Here is an 18418-nt window from a genome sequence, read left to right on the forward strand (position 1 = left end):
TCCCCCAAATATAATCCCATTTAGGCTGCACCCTTCACTCCCACCTTCTCTGCCATTATATAATGGGAAGTCGAGTAATATCTTTCAGCAATGCTGTTTGAATGGTAGAGGTTGAATTCTGGACTGTACCTTTTTTTTTTTTCTTTTTTTTTTTTCCTTCTTTTAGTGGCTGGGGGGGAGAGTAGGTTTGCAGAGGGGAGAAAGTGGCAGTTTGGTTTGTCTGCAATCCCTGTTTTGCTTTAGGAGCTTTAGAGGACAGACACATTTTTTTCCATCTCTGCTAATCCTCCTCTGATACAGAGGATTTTCCTGCCATTAAATGATAGCTTGTGAGAAAAAAATGCCAACTTTTCAGAGGCTGACTTGTAGGGCTAATGGCAGCCTCATGAGCAGGAGGGAGGACACAGCCACTGCCTGGCTAGGTAAGCAATGTATCTAAGATGATTTCTGTTGGGAATTTTAGTTTTGACTGTTTGATGCTAAGCTGGTTACGTTCCTCTGTACCAGCACATATTTCCTGGGGAGCTGGCCAGTCTCTTACTGTTGGTGATCTTTTCCCACCTCAGATGATAGGAACCTACCCTTTACATGTCTGGGGTGAAGAATGTGGATGAGCTTGTGAAAAGGTGTAGCACAAAGCTGCAGGATTTCCTGAGAAGGTCAGTGGTCGAAGAAAGACACCAGGAAGGTGCTGGGGACTTCTTCAGTTTGAAAGCATGTGGGAGTGGAGCTTTTGCCTTGCTCTTCTTTTCTAAACATAGACCTTATTTTGGGAAAATGATGTAGAGAAATGACAGAGGATGAAACCTGTCTCTGGTCTTCCTGTGTGCTTTTAGATCCCTCAAGTTCACTTGCCAGACCTGAAATGCCACTAGTGAATAATCAAGGTAATGTTTGCCATCATTTTAAATGGTGAGTATACTCTTATTCTGCATTACCCAGTAGTGGATTAGACGGATCGTTTGGAAAGGTGTAGGTTAAATACTCAGTTATTGCGATCACTTTCTCTTTACCCTTCTGAAAACTCTGCAAACATTTTTTTTTGTCTCCCACCCTTTCAAATATTTAATTACCATAGTATTTAAAAGAGCAAAATACATCATCCCTGGGTGGAATTTTGTTTATTCCTTAAATATTTTTGACCTTTTTGCTGTATTTCATCCTTTTTCTTAAACACACATGTCATTTGAGCACCCTTTGTGTTCATGAGGCATCTTCCAGCTGCTGTCCTGTCTGCTGGCACAGTGTAAAAAGCAAAGAGTGTCCTTTTTGGGGAAGGGGAAGGAATAAGGAAGGAGAGGTGGAAATGCTTCATGCAATGTTGGTCACAGGAGATCTGGCCACCAGTGGAGATCTGATCTCCTGCGCTCTCTTGGGCAGCAGCTCTGCCAAGGGTTTGGTGGACTTCAGGTGGAGGACTTTTTCTGTCTTCCTTTGCAAGAGAAAGAGGGAAGAGTTGTCACAAAGATTGCAGTGCTGAGGGGCTCCTCTGAACTATTGCCAGGAGATTGTGTTCTAGTTGGATGGTCTGCAAGTGTTTGTTTTCCATGTACTGCAGAATGCAAAGAGATACGCTTGTAAATAGAGATCTTGGGAGTATGCTGTGAAATGCCACTAGCAAAAGACCCAGATTTGGCACTAAAACCCCCTTGTGTATAAGGAGAACAGGCTGGATATGGCTTGACTACAGACATTTCCTTTATCAAGTGATTAGAGAACAAGCAGGGAGGGGAAGGATGGGATTTGGTTATCATCATCATGCTCATTCCTACACTGCACACTGTGTACACAGCTGCTGAGGGAGCTTTGCTCTGAAGGCCAGGGCTGTGTCTGAGCTTGGGGTAGCTGTGGATAAGCATTGAACTTGCTTGGGACAGTCTCACATCTAGGACAGCCTATGCACATATGCCCCTCTGGATGTCACCCTGAGCCTATGCAAGGCTTTTGTTCCAGCAGCAACACTTGCATCGGCTGTTCCCAGACAGCCACCTGCGGTCAGACATTTGGGAACAGGCAAATCCTTAATCTGTCTGGCCTTCAGTTTATGTAACCGTGCAGCAAAAACAACATATGCCCCTGCTGGCAAACAGCAGCGTGGATTGGTGCAAAGGGTGGCAAACGAGGGAAGCCCCTGGGCAGGCTGCACAAAAGAGCAATCCAAGACTGGCGTGTTGTCCCTGCTCTTGTCCTTGGGCTCCTCACCTATCATCTACCCAGAGCCTTGACTGAAGGGGACTTTCTTACTTACTTTTAGCTGAGGATGTTAGATAAGGGCCCAGGGAAAAGGAGAAGAGCATACAAACAAACAAATTACAAACTGTCTAAAATCTTTTCCACCTCTTGGAATCTTTCACTATCATTTATCCTTGAAGTGTTGCTGGTTTGCTAATTCTCTGGGCACAATAGTGTGGCCAGGCTTGATGGCACCTGAATTTCGATAAATTCAGCTAAAGTCATTCGGGGATGCTTTCTTCACATATCTAAATCCGTCTTCTACATGCAGGGACCAGGTTGGTTTGAACAGAACCAGGCTGGGCAGCTCCTGGGTTGATGTCTTGTCAGTGGGGACCTGGACAGCAACTGGTTTTGTAAGTCTCCTGCTTGAAGAAGCCACAGGCAGCATAAACTCATAAATACACTACTGTGCATGTTGCCTTTTAAAAGGATGGAGAAAGGGCAGAGCAATTGCAGTTTGAAGTTTGATCATATAGTTTGATTTGTACATTAAAGCCTTAGGGGCTGCAAAAATAAAAGCTTGACCCTTGCTGCAGCTGATGCTTCCTGGCATATCACCTCACAAGTCTGCCTTGATAAAATGTCCATTGGGAATACAGCTGTAGTGGGCAGTCGCTGTGCTGCAAACTGGCAGGGAGAGGCAGCTCAGCTGCTCGGAACTTCTGCCTCCAGACAGCCAGCAGGAGCATGGGAGAAAGCCTGTTCCTCGTCTCTCAGCCCTTGGGGCTACCAGGCATGCAGCAGCAGCAGTGCGATTCCCTGTAGTGCTGTAATAAAGGTGGCTGTTGGTAAAGACAGTATCTCATGTCTTGTTGAAAAACATATAAATGGATTGTGCTTGTGTAGGAGCCAGTAAACTGCAGCATTAAAACCTGTCAGTAGCAATACCACAGTTTCCTGCTAGTGACTACATGGAGAGTTCGCTGGTGCGGCTTCTCATTTTGTTGAGCAGCAGGTAGGATGTGTCTTTGAGACCACTTACAAAATGAACTCTGCCTTCAGTTCTTCCTCTCTAATTAGTCTATTTTGCAGACTTCTGGTTGACTGGATGTTTTTTCCCCACAAAAATGCCTGTCCATGGAGGTTGATGTCTCTCGTTCCATTCATTCTTCTCTGATTTGTCTCCAAGAGCTTTTTCCTTCTCCTTGTTGTACACGTACCTTGTGGGTCTAATGTGAAAGAAACCACAAGAGCCACACCTCCCATGTCAGGCTGATAAAAGGACAAAGTGACAGCTCTCATCAAGCATAACACACTGTGGTGACTGTCTTGAGAATTGGCAAAAGAGTAAAAACTGTGCTGGAGGTGCAGAGTATCTCATCTATGATGAGATCATGAAGAAAGCAGTTGAACAATATTCCTTAATTTGTTCTTCCTCATGCTATTCCACCAGTACACAGCGGCAATGTTCTTAAACACTACACTGCATCCTTAAGACCTGATATTTCCACTTGTGGTGCTGCACCAGCTCATGGCTCCAGCAGAGAAACATTATGCTGAATGAACAAAGAAAAGAAAGAAACAAAACACATGAATTTGATGTGCCCCAGGCAACTAAATGATCTCCCCTGCCCACTGCTGGACTAGAATACACTGCCCTTCCCTCTTCCTGACCCAAAAATACTGCAACCCATCCACAGCTGCTGGCCTTCAAAAGATCTCTGCCTGCTCTCTGGCCAAACCATGTCCCATCAGCTTGCAGAGAGACCAGACACAGAGACACTGCTAATTAAAGTCTAGGTGAGTCTCCCTCTTGAGAGAAATTAATCAGAGGTGATGTTCTAGATGATATTCTCAGAGGGTTTAAAAACGCCAGTAGAAGATTTTTAGGAATTGTTCACATGAGCTCCTTGGTCAGCACTATTGTACAATTAGTATGTAGCAATTAGCCTGGCTAGAAGGGAGGCGATGACAGCATATGTTCTTTTTCCTGTTGTGATGAATAAATTTGTTAATGATGCATCCTGATTCTTTCCTCCCACACCTCCGTGGGGATGGCGTGTTCCTTCTGACAGTGATCCTCTGGGTCCCCCACGTCCAGGCGGTGTGGGCCTGTGTGCGGTCCTGCCCTGCGAACTGCGTGTGCACTCAGGAGCGGAGCTGCTCTGTCCTCTGCAATCACGCTGGTCTGGGGCAGATCCCTAGCGAGTTCCCTTGTGAAGCCTCGTATATCAACCTGGACAAAAACAGTATCAAGTTCCTCTCCGAGAGGGCCTTTGGGACCTTGCCTTCCCTCAAATCCCTGTCACTCAACCACAACAATATCTCCTTTATCACCCCGGGGGCTTTCAAGGGACTGCCCAGCTTGACCGAGCTGAAGATGGCCCACAACGAGTACATTCGCTATCTCCACACACGGACTTTCACTGCCCTCAGACGGCTGGTCAAGCTGGACCTGGCGGACTGCAATCTTTTCAATATCCCGGACAGGATCTTTATTGAGCTGCCTGCTCTGCAGGAGCTCTTCTGCTTCCAGAACAACTTCCGGAGGATCCCAGGTGCCATCAGGGGCATGGAGAACCTGACCCGCGTTTACCTGGAGAGAAACAGGATTGAAGCAGTAGCCTATAACTCCCTGCAGGGCCTGACCAAGCTGAAATACCTGAATCTGCAGGACAACAGGATAAATGTCATTCATGAACGAGCTTTTCAGGGCTGCCAGAAGATGGAGTATCTGTACCTGAATGACAATTTGATCAGCGAGCTTCCAGAAAACTCCTTTGATGGTCTGAGGTGCCTGAAGATGCTCAACTTGGGGGGAAATTTCCTCAGGAATGTTTCCAACACCTGGTTCAGGGACCTAGGGGAGCTGGAGGTCCTCTACCTGGACCGCAACAGGATCAGCTACATTGAGGAAGGGGCTTTTGAAAACCTCACCAGCCTGGTTGCATTACACCTGAACAGCAACAACCTGACGACGCTGCCCTTTTCTGTCTTCCAGCCGGTGTACTTCCTTGGGCGGCTGTACCTCTTCCGCAACCCCTGGGAATGCGACTGCCGCATCCAGTGGCTGAAGGAGTGGATGGAGAACTACAAGCTTGTCAGGGATATTCCCTGTGCCTCCCCCTCCTCAGTAGCTGGGATTGACCTGATGGACGTGTTTTATGAGAGATCACCAGAAGGTTACTGTCTTGACCCGGTGGAGCTAAATGTCACATCCGAAGGTCCGACCCCAAGTGAAGAGCCTTGGTCTACCACAGAGAGCAAGTTCAACAGCCTTATCTCCAAACTCTTGCTCCAGATGGGCCTTCCCGAAGAGGTGACAAACACCACTGAAGTCTACAGTAACGCCACGCAGATGGATGGACTGATGGATGGGGTTTCTTCTGGGGTGGGGAAGGACTGTATTGAGGCTGTCTTGTTTTTTTACCTCCCAGCACTTTTTACAGTGATTATTTTGCAGCACAAATAGTCCAAGGGCTGCCTGGTGCATGGGTCCTGCTTAAGCATTTAATCCCTGTACCTACCTAGTCTTTAGGGAAAAGTTAGTATTGTGGGCCTAGCATACATATCTGGCTCCAAACTCTCCCAGGTTGTATTGGTTGGATCTGGCTCCAGATTCCCGTGAGAGCTGGCGGGATCTGGTTCAAGATTGGGTCTCACTCCAGGTGAGAAACCTACCCAGTGGGGTTTCAGAGCCTCCTGGACACTGGCAGAGCTGTGTGGAATATGAGCAATGAAAGAATGGCAGTAGGGTTGAGGTTTGGTTGGAAACATGAGATGTCCCTTGATGGGAGCAGAGAGAATGGGGGTCTGTACGGGTGGCAGTGCAGTGCCGTTTATTCCGTTGGGCCAAATCTGGTTGACCCAACCACTGACTGTATGAGAGCAAGACAAGGCAGCAAAACCAGAACCCCTCTTCATATCCTGACAGACACCCACAGCCATGGTGGGTGCTGCTGAAGGCTGGTGAGCTATTCCTGATTTCCACCAGTGTGTGTGGGGGCAGCAGGGCTGTCCTGGGCAGCATCCAGGGTTGCAGCACTAGCCCTCATAAACAGGAGAACAGCATCTGGGGAGGGCACCTTCCCCAGGTGGGTCTGGGACAGGCACAGTGTTTTGGCCATGACTACAGACAGGATTTTGATCCTTTCTCCCCCCTGCTACCCTGGCACAGGTGCAGGAGAACCAGATGGACCCATGTTTGTCAAAAATTCTCTCAGAGGAAAAGCTGTTTCAGTGTGACAGCTTACTTGCTAACATCTGTTTCAAATGTGGTTTTATTTTTCAATTAATATATTGTTTCAAAGAATATATTGTCTTTATTTGTAGGTTATTTCATGGCATGACAGCAGGAGCAGAACATTATGATGGCAAATGCAACCAGGCTCAACTACATATTTTGTATTTCCACCATTAATGTGTACTACATAGTGTGTCATATTATGCTGTACTAACCAACTATGCCGTCATTTTCTTTTATATGATATCTTACATGTTTTATCTTTGAAATCTTCAGTGAAAGCTGCTACTGTGACCAGAGAGACTTATTGTGTTTTCTCTATAAGAGTACATTAATAAAATAATTTGATATTATTCTCTGAAAAATAAATTAACTGCTCAAAACCCAATTTTTCTTGAGCTCCTTGAATTACTCGGCTGCTTTTTTTTTTTTGTAGGCTACTCAAATGGGTACACATGAATGTCCTTTTTATGGTCTAGAGCAAATGGCAAGCTATTTATTGCAGCATAAAGAATAGACACTTTTACTTAGAACACGACTGTGCTTACATTTGTATTAAGTAGCAATGCTTTAAAAAATGTGTGATTATATAGAAATACAGTTCTGTGATATTTTAATTATATTAATTCATTATACATGGGTTATCGTACTATGGTGTACATGTTCATATGAAATGATACAACATACACGATCTTTCATTACTGCTAAAACATAATGAAATAGGAATAAAAATTGAAATTACTTTAAAAAACCCCTTTCAAATATTTTCCTAAACCTTCTCCCACCCCACCCCATCCCCAACCTCTGCCTTTTCATGAGCAGTTCAACATGAATGTCATCTCCACCCCTGCCCTGGCTCGGTCCCTGCAGGTGCTGGAGCAGCAGTGGCAGAGGGTGAACTGCCCCTGGCTCATGCTTCCCTAAGGTGGTGGTTCAGTATGGACAACACATTGGCTAAAAGCAACTGAGGGTAACTGTTGGTGCCTCTGGCCCTTCCCCCAGTCACACATTGGTGAGTACCCAAAAACGTATGCAAAAGGACAGGCCAGCTGAAGATGGACTTCAGGCACTGAACGACTGAAAAAGGGTGGGTAATGTACAAATTCAACACATAAAGACCTTTTCTTAGCAGCTCCTGTGCCCTCTTACATCCGTGACAGTCTGAGAGAACTGGGGAGATAAATAAACTTTTTCAGAAAGGGCTCAATGCTTCAGCAAAGGTGCCTTGGGTGCTGAGGTTTGAACTCAGCCCGCAGCCAGACGCCACATGGCTGGCTGTTCACCTCCCCCTCCCCAGTCATATAGGGGAGGGACAAAAAGAAGAGAATTCGTAGGTTGAATAAAAAGAATTTACTAAATATAACAAGAGAACAACAGTAACAATAGTGAGTCCAAAAAGAAAACGGGTAAAATGCAGCAGTGGCTTACTGAGCGCGGCGACGCCCCCCACCCCCCACGCAACACACACCTGGACCAGACTGAAAACCCCACTCCCACCCAAGCGAGCCAGCCCCCTTATATCCCTGGGCATGACCTCACATGGTATGAAATACTCCAATGAAAGTTAACTCCATCCTGGTCGAAAGCAGGACACCAGCCAGGCCAGGTCAGCCTGGAGTGAGAGTTAATGCCCTTGCCCTTGGCCTCAAGCAGCCCTGGCACCCAGTGCCTCTGTGACCAACCCCAGGGATGGTCCCACAGCCCATAGGGCAAACAGCTCTGTTGCAAGGCAACATCAGCTCATGCACAAAATGGCAAAATGAACTCCAGGAGCAGCTGCCATGTGAGACAGGGAAGCTGCTTTTTTGCTTGCACATTTTTGCCAGGAAAAAGGTGGCATCTCCAGCAGCTTCAGGACACATGCCTTGGGGCGGTCTGCTTTGGGCTGCAGCACTCTGTCCAAGAAGACTGCTTTCCAGTTAGTACCAGCGATTTCTAGAAGAAAGCTGAGTACAGGGAAAACCCAACCTTCTCTGGTGTGATGGCTCCTCAGCTATCTGTAGCTCGACCACAGTTTTTTCCCCCAGGAAAGAAAGATGCCAGATGGTTTGATAAATGCCTATTTGACCTGTTCTGTGAACTAAATTCAATAAGTTTGGATTTTCAGGCTATTTATGAATCCATTAATCTTCTTAAGTGCTAAATTCATCTGTGTATTATAAAAGGCTGTTTTTCAAACCTAGTCCAGCCCAGTGCTGTAGAGGCATATTATGTTAAGGCTGCCTCTACAGGAGCAGTATTTCATCCTGTCAGGGAAGGTTTATCAATAGGCTTGGCACAGATGGTAGGACATTGGGCACAACTGGATGTATTTCACTTCCTGTAAGTATGGATGCCTCATGAGTGAATTGTTTTTATAACCCACATTTTCATTTTCTGTGCTGAAATACATTAAGTTGAAGATTGTCTTACTGTGCAATTGTTGAGTATGACATTCAAGTTAATTAGTGCTGCAAAGATGCATGTTTTATCTGCAAGAATGGCAGCTCTGAATGTGAAGCATCTTAAAATGTAGGTTTGGCAGAGTGCAGTGTCAGATGATGGACAAGGGAACTGTATATCATACTTTACTGTGTGATAACAGGGCCAGTGACGTTGGGCACCGATGATTTAAATGTGCCCTGTAGTCAAATACGAGCAAATACAGATACAAACCCAGCTGAGATGCCAGTCTCAATTTATGCTGTCTTACACTCTGTGCAATGGTGAGGGCAAACCCCTAATGGCCCGGCAGTGTGGGATGAGTGTTTTGTTGGTATTCATGTAGATGTCTTTCAGTTGAAGTGATGTGATTCTGTGCATGGGGGAGGACATTGTTCTAGCCATCACCCATAATATCCTCTCAGTAGGGTCCCAGGCTACAAAATCATTGCCCTGCACAGACTCTGCATCCCTGTCCCAGGTCAGACAGATGCTGAGGTAGGAGTTGGCAGGAAACCTTCAAATATTTTTTTTTTGACTGATTGGTTGGTTTTGATTGCATTGACTGCCTGTAATCTGGAAGGCAGAGACAATGGCTTAAAACTTCTGCCAAACCAGTGTCTGTTTGGGCTAACTGCAAACATTTTCAGCAAAGACCCATCTGTGAGGGTGATGTGAGTGCTCTCCAATCCTGCCCTCAGTGTGAGGTACTTGAAGCAGTGAGGAGGGATGGTCATGAGTTGCCTGGTGCAAGGATATACCTCCTGACTGAAGTTTATTCAGAGAGCTGGTGTTCCCAGACTGAAGCATCTGATGTCCTGGGAGAAGGCAATTTGTTTTAATGTATGGTACCTGTTAACCCAGGGCTTCACTGATGTAACTGTTTTTTATGCTTTACAACAGTTGCTATTAAATTGGAAGGAGGAAGTGGTCAAAGTAAATAGAAAAAAGAAATCTATTTTTGGTTATCATCTCTTGGTCTCAGAATTCTGCCCCTGTGCTGCATTCTTAGGGGTCAAAGTGTTTAACATGAACGTTGTTATGCTCTTTTATATTTTATTGTTGTTTAAATTTACAGCTACTGCCAGTAACCTCCTGTGAAATGTAGCTATCGGCTATTTAGTTTATCTTGTGGATTCCTACACTGTTTTTCTGCTTTTGAAAGAAACATGAAGTCCAAGGCAAGAGGAATCGCTTGAAAAGTGATAAAGATAACTCTTGCTAGAAAGGTGGCAGATGCTGTCCAGCTGAGCCCTGGGAATGTTTTCATTACCAATTTTAAAGTGGGTTGTTATGTATTTTAGCTAATTCCTGTCTTTATGACATCTGGCTGCTAGCTCATATAAAAACTAAATTGTGATTTGTTGAGTTTTCCCCTGATAATTTTTGTCTTGAATTTGCCAAATTCAAGAGGAACCAAATCAACTGAGTTAAAGTTTGTTCCAGAAAACTGCTGTTCCTCCTTTGCAGTATATGAAGCCTTACAAGAAAATAGCCTGTAATGATCATTGCTGCCGCAGTGTGAGCTTCAGAAGACAGGACTAGTTTGGTTGAGGAAAAAATGCTTTGTAAGTACATGAAGCATACCTTTCTAAATGCCTGCTTTTTTTAGGGCCAAGTTATGGGTTTGTTGCACAAACACTAATAATACCCGTCCTTCCTTTCCCCTGACCTGAATCTGACAGAGACATGTGGAGTTTGAAGAATCTGCTGCAGTGACCTCCAAAACAATTTTAAAAGAGCTTTATGGAAAATGTTAACCATGGAATAAAGACCACTCCTACCCCCACCCCCCCAAACATCACAAACATTACTTTAAAGAAAAACAGGTAGTTAATTTTTTAAATCATAATAGAATAATTTAAAAACTGAATATGCATCAGGTCTAAGCAACAACTCTGTCAAGGGACACAATCAAGTGGCCAGCTGTTGGACAAGCTTTAGATTTCACATGATGAAGCAGCATGAAGAAGCACCTATAGGTCAAAACCTAAACACACACAAAATCAACACCAAAAGGTCTCTTTGTCTTGGGGTCTTTTAAGCTACTAGAAAGATAAATACAAATATGGCAAATAGGTATTTCTGGACAGAGTAGGACTTGCCTGATTTTGTTGACCCCATGGTTAGTTGAACCAGTCTGATCTTGCACTCTGTGGTTAGTTTTAGCCTTGAATGTGAAAAAGTTCATGACTTCTGCAGTTCTTCTCACCTTTGACCTTCACCACATCCTTTGTTTTTTATTGTACTTCCCTCTTTATCTCTTTCTCTTTTAAGGACTGATTTAGAGTTAATTCTTAACTTGTGTAGCATAAATCTTGTATTTTCTATGAAGAATCCCAAGGCATTTTAAAAAGACCTAAAACTTCATTAGCCTTACTATACTCACCTGTCCCATGGTTTACTTTATGTGTATATCCTATTTTTTTTTTTTTTTTTTTTTTTTTTTTTTTTTTTTTTTTTTATTTACAGCTAATTTAACTTCATGCTTGTTCAGCACCTAAGATGGGGGTTTTGGCCTGTGACAGGAGCTTCTTGATGTGGCTGTAGGAGGCTTGCAACGAGACAAGCCTAAGGTGTCCTTCTTCTGCACCCCCCACCTCGTTTCTCCCAGTCTTCTTTCCCTGGTTGCAACTGCTTGTTCCCTTGCCACGCCAAAACTTGCCCTTGCCCTCATCATGCTGCTGGAGCAAGGCTGGCTGTGCTGGAAACTGGATCACTGAAATGTCCCAGTTAAAAACAATACCTGCCCCCTCCCTCTTTTTTTGATAGTTAGGAGCCCAGCTATTTCCCCTAAAATTTTATGAGTCAGGTTGGGCATAAGTGGGTTAAACCGGAGACTGTAAGAAGAAAATATAATTGCTATATTGGAAAGGGGGTCAAGCTAAATTGGAAAGATCATGTTCAATTGATGGCTTGCACCACATGATTTACTCATGTCAGCATGAACCTGGTGTGAAGGTACAGGGAGAGGTGACCTTTTCAGGACCCAAATAAATTAACAATTGAATTTAAGAAACACTTCAGCAAAATAGGCCCACACTGTAGTTTAAGACACACTGTAAAAATTTTCTTCTTCCAGGAGTTTTGTCATTAACTCTTGTCATTGCTTAGTGCAAACAGCTTTTTTTTGAAGATGACAAGACTGCAGGTTGTCTACCTCCTCCCACATCTCCTCTGAAACAATACATGAGCAGCCTTCGAGTTGGTTAGTTATGTGCTTTAATTAAAATGATGAGCAACAACTAAATATCTAAGAACTGATCAGATCTGACCATGTTCTATGAAAATGACTGCTAGGAGTTACCTGACTTCAGCTGGAACAGGGTCAAGATGTGCCTTGGTCTAACAAGAAAGGAGGAGTGCAATTCTGCGCAAGGACACAGAGCTGTGGTTGTGAGGGATCTTCAGGGAGATTCAATCCACCACAGTCCTGACCTGCAATGTAGCCCAAATGAGGTGGCAGTCTCAGGTTGTGGTCCTGTTCACCCTCTCTCCTGGGCCAGTGCAAGCATTTGCATGGCTGTGTGACAGCTGGATTAGGAACTGCTGTCCCTGGGTCAGCTTTGGATGGAACTGGTTTTCTGAACTGGCTCTTGGAGAATGAGAACATGGGGAAGGGGCTGTTCCCATTAGTAGCAACAGGGATGGATAGTATAGATCCATGGGAAGTATAGCTCCATGGAGAGTATGGATCCATAGCATAGCATGGATTTCAGCAGCCACATGGACACAAACCTCACAGCTCTAAGAATCTTGTCTCTGAGCATTGTGGTGAGGACTGCACCAGGGGACTGTTAACCCCCGGAGAGGGGTGAGCCCTGAAGGAAGCGAACTGGAGGGGTGGCAGGAACCAGGCTGAGGCAGAGCACAGCAGTCAGGGATCCCCTCTGCACCGCTCCACAGGCTGGCTCCTGTACCCTGCCTGCGGAGCTGCCTCACCTCCCCTGCAACCTCTGCTCCTCACAACCCTCCTGGCTGTCCCAGGCAGCAGCTGGGTGGCAGGCAGAGCAGCAGAGGACAGAGTCTGCCAGGTGTTTGCTCCAGCTCCGAATGGGTGATATGAGATTACGCTGGGAATTCTGTAGCTGAGAAGACATGGGCTGTGGGCATTCATTTTTGAATAATGGTTTTGTATTTTTGTTTCTATTTTGCTTAGAGGGCTGACTCATGGGCACAGGGATACTGGGGATTAGGGAGAAGCGATCTAGGGTGACTTGGGCTTTGCAAGCGCAGACAAGAGGACTAGCCTGGTGGGGTGAGGATCTGCTGGATTCACAGCAAACTGTGTCATGCAGGCAGGTGTAAAAATACATGTAGCTCAGTGGGGTTTTACTTCTGGGCTTTTAATGATGAAAACAAAGCTGAGTGCACAGTGTGAGGAGTAGGGAAATGGGCAAATGTGATAAATCAGTAACAAAGGACAACTAGCTGTGTGCATATAAATTGGGATGGAGTTGGCAGTAGCAATTCCTCACTATGCTGAATGATTATTTTTCAATGTGCTGTGACAATAAGATATATATAAGACACTATGTGGACAGGCACTTTCTTGATGTATGAGACTGGCAAAGAGTCAGAAGACAAAGTATAGAAATAAATGATAAATTTGCAGTCAGACAAAGCTTGTTGTAAATATCTGTGCTGAAACAAGTGATTGATTATTTTAATAGGCAAAAAGTAGCACTGAAATTTGCAGATGTAGAATTTTTTAGGCCAGTAAAGCTTAAAGTAGGTTTTGATGAATTCCAAATGATTTGAAAGCCAGGTAATTTGGAGCAATGTGATAGATAAAGTAGATGTTGATGTTTGTAAGGTAATGCATATTGGAAGACACAACCTGAACTGCTCACAGGCATGGCTGGGTGGGCTCTTGGGGAAAGAAAAGACCTGAGAACTGCTGGTCTATAGATCAACTGACATAAACCAAACAAAATGCTGTAACAAAGACTGGGACAGAAAAAATAGCAAACAAGAATGCAGTAGTCTATTGTGCCTTTTAGTGGTATGGCATGATCTGGTGTATGTTCAGTTTATGTCTTGCCACCTCAGAAGAGATGTAGCAGAAATAAAGTTTGGTGGCAGAAGAGAATGGGGTGAATCATGGAAGTAAGATTTCTCATTCAGGACTGAAAAGGCTGGCTTTGTTTAGAAGGAGAGACCTAGAAGGTGGTAAGTCTTGTGGCAGCTATGAAGATCCCTTTGTCTCCTTTGAGTGTCTGTGAGCAAGCCAGTTAACCGCACAGGTCATGGGCAGTGTGGAACACAAATGATCACAAATTCTAGAGATGAGTGAGGCATCTCTGCTCTGTGCCACAGGGCACAATGACCTTCACCAGAGGAGCCCCTGGGGATGTGGAGGTTCATCTTTGATTCATGGGGCTTTTCTACTTTCTTCCTCCTAGTTGTTACTTTTAAGAGTGGAGCTGGGTTTCTGTTGGGATTCAAGAGGACTTTCTGCGAGAGAATGGACATGTGAGCAATCCTGCATGAGAACAAGACTGATAAGAGCCTTAGCCAAGCAAGAATGCGATAAGGATGTGACCCTGAATGAGGGGGGAGAAACTTGATGAGACAAACAACCCCTGGAAGGGGTTGGGATGGAAGAGGAAGTTACACAAGGCGGGAAGCCTGGCAAGGCTGATGGGGCACTTTTTATCCACTCATAAGGTTTAAAGCGCGGGCTAAGTTAACTGTCCAGTCTTGAGGACTTGTAGTGCATGTTACTCACGTGTGTAGGAGAACATTATAAAAGGGCTTTCTTAGTTGTAATGAATGGGCATTGCTTGATCACATTGGTCCTGTGTGTGCTCAGCTCTCCCGCAGGTTTCCCTGTTCTTGGGTCAGACCTTGCCTGTGGTGGGTCCTCCAGCAGCTGCTGACAACCATTATAACTGAGTCTCAACTGCGGGCTCTGTGACACCCGAGGTCCAGCTCAGGACACATCTGGCCCAAGGTTAGCAGAGCACAGAGGCAATTCTACTTGCAAGGGCCAGTGTCAACTCCTTGTCCATCACAACTGTAATATTTGCCAATCTAATCCTATTGATGTACCTAGGCTAATACGGCTCAATCCTCCCTGAGAAAGTAAACAGGTGTAACAGACCACCAACTGTTTTTAGTCAGGTAACAATGTGAAATGTCTACTTTTACTACACTGGTATGAACAAGTTGGCTTGCCCATCAATGCAACAGCTGAAATGGTGTCAGGAATGCAGATTTCAAACAGAAATGCAGCAGCTCCATTTAAAGAAACTGGACCTCTGTAAGAGTGCCCTTTGAGTGGGAAGCAAGGTGCCAGAAGAGCAGGGACAACTTCCTAGTGGTCTACGTGCTGCTCTCATAACATCTTAAAAATTCCCCTTCAGGAGGAATTCAGCAGAAGATCAACAGCTCTGGTTGAAATTTTGTTTCCAGAGTTCCTCGCTGGCCCCCAAATTCCTTCTTGTACAGATGGTTAGCCTTAATCTGAGCTCTCCCCACGTCTGCCAAAGCTTTGTATACAATGCCTGGTGCACAGACCTTGTACTGGCTGTTGGCACAGGAATGAATATCACCTTATATAACCAATGCACAGGATAATGATCTGCATATATGTTTGGGGGTTTTTTAATGAAAATGAAACCTACCTTTGTGGATTTCCAAGCACTCTGTCTTCATTCTTATCTTCTCTTATTTTATTTAGTGCAGGTGGTTGTTTGATCTTTTTCTTTAATATCAGTTCACTCAGACACCTCACCTTCTCTTTCTAAAAGACTTACTCCTTTCTCTCAGTTGTTCCCTCCTTATTGGCTCCTGACTAAGTGCAGGAAAGCAACTGTATTCTTGTAACAATATAATTCTAACAACAATTTATTATAAAATTCATTATCGACTGTAGATTATTTTAAAACCATAAATTTAATATAAAATATTTTTAATAATAAAAACTATAATAGAAGATTATGTTAGTGGTGATGCTACAGCTTGAGCAAGTTGAAGTTGGAAGTGATGCTTATAAAAGGGGATGTGGACTTCTTAGGTTGGCCTTTAAAAAATAAATGCTATTGGAATGGACTAGTAGCCACCAACACAGCAAATACTCTGGGCTAGACATAATGTTTCCAAACTGATGTTGGATTATGTTAAATTTGTGAAGTCTTATAGCATAAAACCATAATTTGTATGTGACTTCATATGCTTTTATGCTACAGTCCAGTAAGAGGCCCCCAAGCTTTAAAAACAAGACTTAAATAATTAAAACTTTGGACTTAAACTCAAGATGTAAAGTTTCAATAGTTTGGCATTTATGGCAACATCAACCAATAACCACCACCACCTTACCTTCTAGTATATCATATATGGAACCAACTTTTTCAGAGGATTTTTTTGTTAAATCACGAAGTGGTACAAACTTGTTGTCAGAAACAATTCAGAAAACAGCAGGAGAAGGAGATTTGCAACTGGTGTCATGATGGAGATGACAAGACAGATGCCCCAAACCCTCAAACTGGAAATAGAATCACAGAATCATCTAGGTTGGAAAAGACCTTGATCATCCAGTCCAACCACTAACCTCACACTGACAGTTCCCAACTACACCAGATCCCTCAGTGCTATGTCAACCCGACTCTTAAACACCTCCAGGGATGGGGACTCCACCACCTCCCTGGGCAGCCCATTCCAACGCCTAACAACCCCTTCTGGAAAGAAGTACTTCCTAATATCTAGTCTAATCCTTCCCTGGCACAACTTGAGGCCATTACCTCTTGTCCTATCACTTGTTACTTGGTTAAAGAGGCTCATCCCCAGCTCTCTGCACCCTCCTTTCAGGTAGCTGCAGAGGGGGATGAGGTCTCCCCTCAGCCTCCTCTTCTCCAGACTAAACACCCCCAGTTCCCTCCGCTGCTCTTCATAAGACGTGCTCCAGGCTAATACACATACTGCTACAAGCAACAGGTATAAAGTTACCTACAGCCCACAGACTGTGAGGTCCTGAATTTTAAACTGTGAGTAGCTTCCTTGGCACAATGCTTTCCTGGTGTCTGCCCTGAGCCAAGAAAACCCTCCTCCCTTCTTCCAGCCTTGGGAATTTCCCATCTCTCAGGCTTCTGTCAATGAAAGATCTTACACAAGATGCTGCCCATGCAGCTTAGTATTAAAAGGGCTAGTTAGAGTTTAATACCTCTGATTTAAGGACTTACATCTCATGGTGGAAACTGCCTTTTGGGCAGAACAGTGGGTGCTGCACCTGTATCTACAGCACCTACTGAAATCCAGATTTGAGCATCAAATGTTACCATGATGTGGGAAAAACCTCTGATGAAACCTCAGGTTACTTTATACCTGCAATCACTGCTCAGGGGCTGGGGACCATTCAGCCTCACCGTCAGCTTTAGGCACTAGAGCTGTTGTTAAATCTACCTGGGCTTGTACAAAGCATTTGACACTGTCCCACATGACATCCTTGTCTCTATATTGGAGAGACATGAAATTGACAGATGGACAACTCAGTGGATAAGGAATTGGCTAGATGGTCACACTCAAAGAGTTGTGGTCAGTGGCTCGATGTCTGAGTGGAGACCAGTGACAAGTGGCATTCTTCAGGGGCCGATGTTGGAACCAGTGCTGTTTAACATCTCTGTTGATGACATCGACAGTGAGACTGAGTAAACCCTCAGCAAGTTTGCTGATGACACCAAGCTGGAGGGAAGGGAGATGCCATCCAGGGGGACCTTGACAGACTTGAGAGGTCGGCCCCTGAAAACCTCAATGAAGTTCAACAAGGCCAAGTGCAAGGTCCTGCACATGGGTTGGGGTAATCCAAGCACAAATACAGGCTGGGCAATGAGTGGATCGAGAGCAGCCCTGTGGAGGACTTGGGGATGCTGGTTGACAAGAAGCTCAACATGAGCCAGCAATGTGCACTTGCAGCCCAGAAAGCCAACTGTATCCTGGGCTGCATCAAGAGAATTGTGACCAGCAGGTTGAGGGAGGGGATTATCGCTCTCTGCTCTGCTCTTGTGAGACCCCACCTGCAGTGCTGTGTCTAAAGCTACAGAGTCCCCAACATAAAACAGACATGGACTTGCTTGAGCAAGTCCAGAGGAGGCCATGAAGATGATCAGGGGGCTGGAACAGCTCTCCTATAAGGACAGGCTGAGAGAGTTGGGGTTGTTCATTGTGGAGAAGGCCCCAGGGAGACCTGAGAGCAGCCTTCCAGTACTTAAAGGGGGCCTATAGGAAAGATGGGGAGGGACTCGTTATCAGGGAGTGATTAGGGCTAGGAGAAGGGGTAAAGGCTTTAAACTGAGAGGATAGATTTAGATTAAAGGAAGAAATTCTTTGCTGTGAGGGTGGTGAGGCCCTGGCACAGGTTGCCCAGAGAAGCTGTGGCTGCCCCCTCCCTGGCAGGGTTCAAGGCCAGGTTGGACGGGGCTTTGAGCAACCTGGTCTAGTGGAAGGTGTCCCTGCCCATGGCAGGGGGGGTGGAACTAGATGATCTTTAAGGTCCCTTCCAACCCAAACCATTCTATGGTTCTATGCTTAATACCTGTATATTCTGGTATCACACTGCAGCCTTACCTATGCTTGACACTC

At 45.0% G+C, this 18418-nt stretch overlaps 1 protein-coding gene across 4 annotated transcripts; it reads left to right on the forward strand.

The window, feature by feature from the left end:
- Positions 1–297: 297 nt before the first annotated feature.
- On the forward strand, positions 298–7151 carry NYX (nyctalopin). 4 transcript variants are annotated; one of them, XM_026855377.1, is made up of 4 exons: positions 298–422; positions 567–659; positions 762–887; positions 4251–7151. In XM_026855377.1, the coding sequence occupies exons 3-4, from the start codon at positions 791–793 to the stop codon at positions 5645–5647; spliced, it is 1494 nt and encodes a 497-aa protein (XP_026711178.1). In that variant the 5' UTR covers positions 298–422; positions 567–659; positions 762–790; the 3' UTR covers positions 5648–7151. The 4 variants fall into 4 exon arrangements, with proteins under 4 accessions (XP_026711178.1, XP_026711186.1, XP_026711194.1 ...); XM_026855385.1 differs by having other exon boundaries at positions 837–912; XM_026855393.1 differs by having other exon boundaries at positions 837–887.
- The last annotated feature ends 11267 nt before the right edge of the window (positions 7152–18418 follow it).

This window comes from Athene cunicularia (genome assembly GCF_003259725.1).
Source record: "Athene cunicularia isolate RWA chromosome 1 unlocalized genomic scaffold, athCun1 chr1_part1, whole genome shotgun sequence".
NCBI lineage: Eukaryota > Metazoa > Chordata > Aves > Strigiformes > Strigidae > Athene > Athene cunicularia.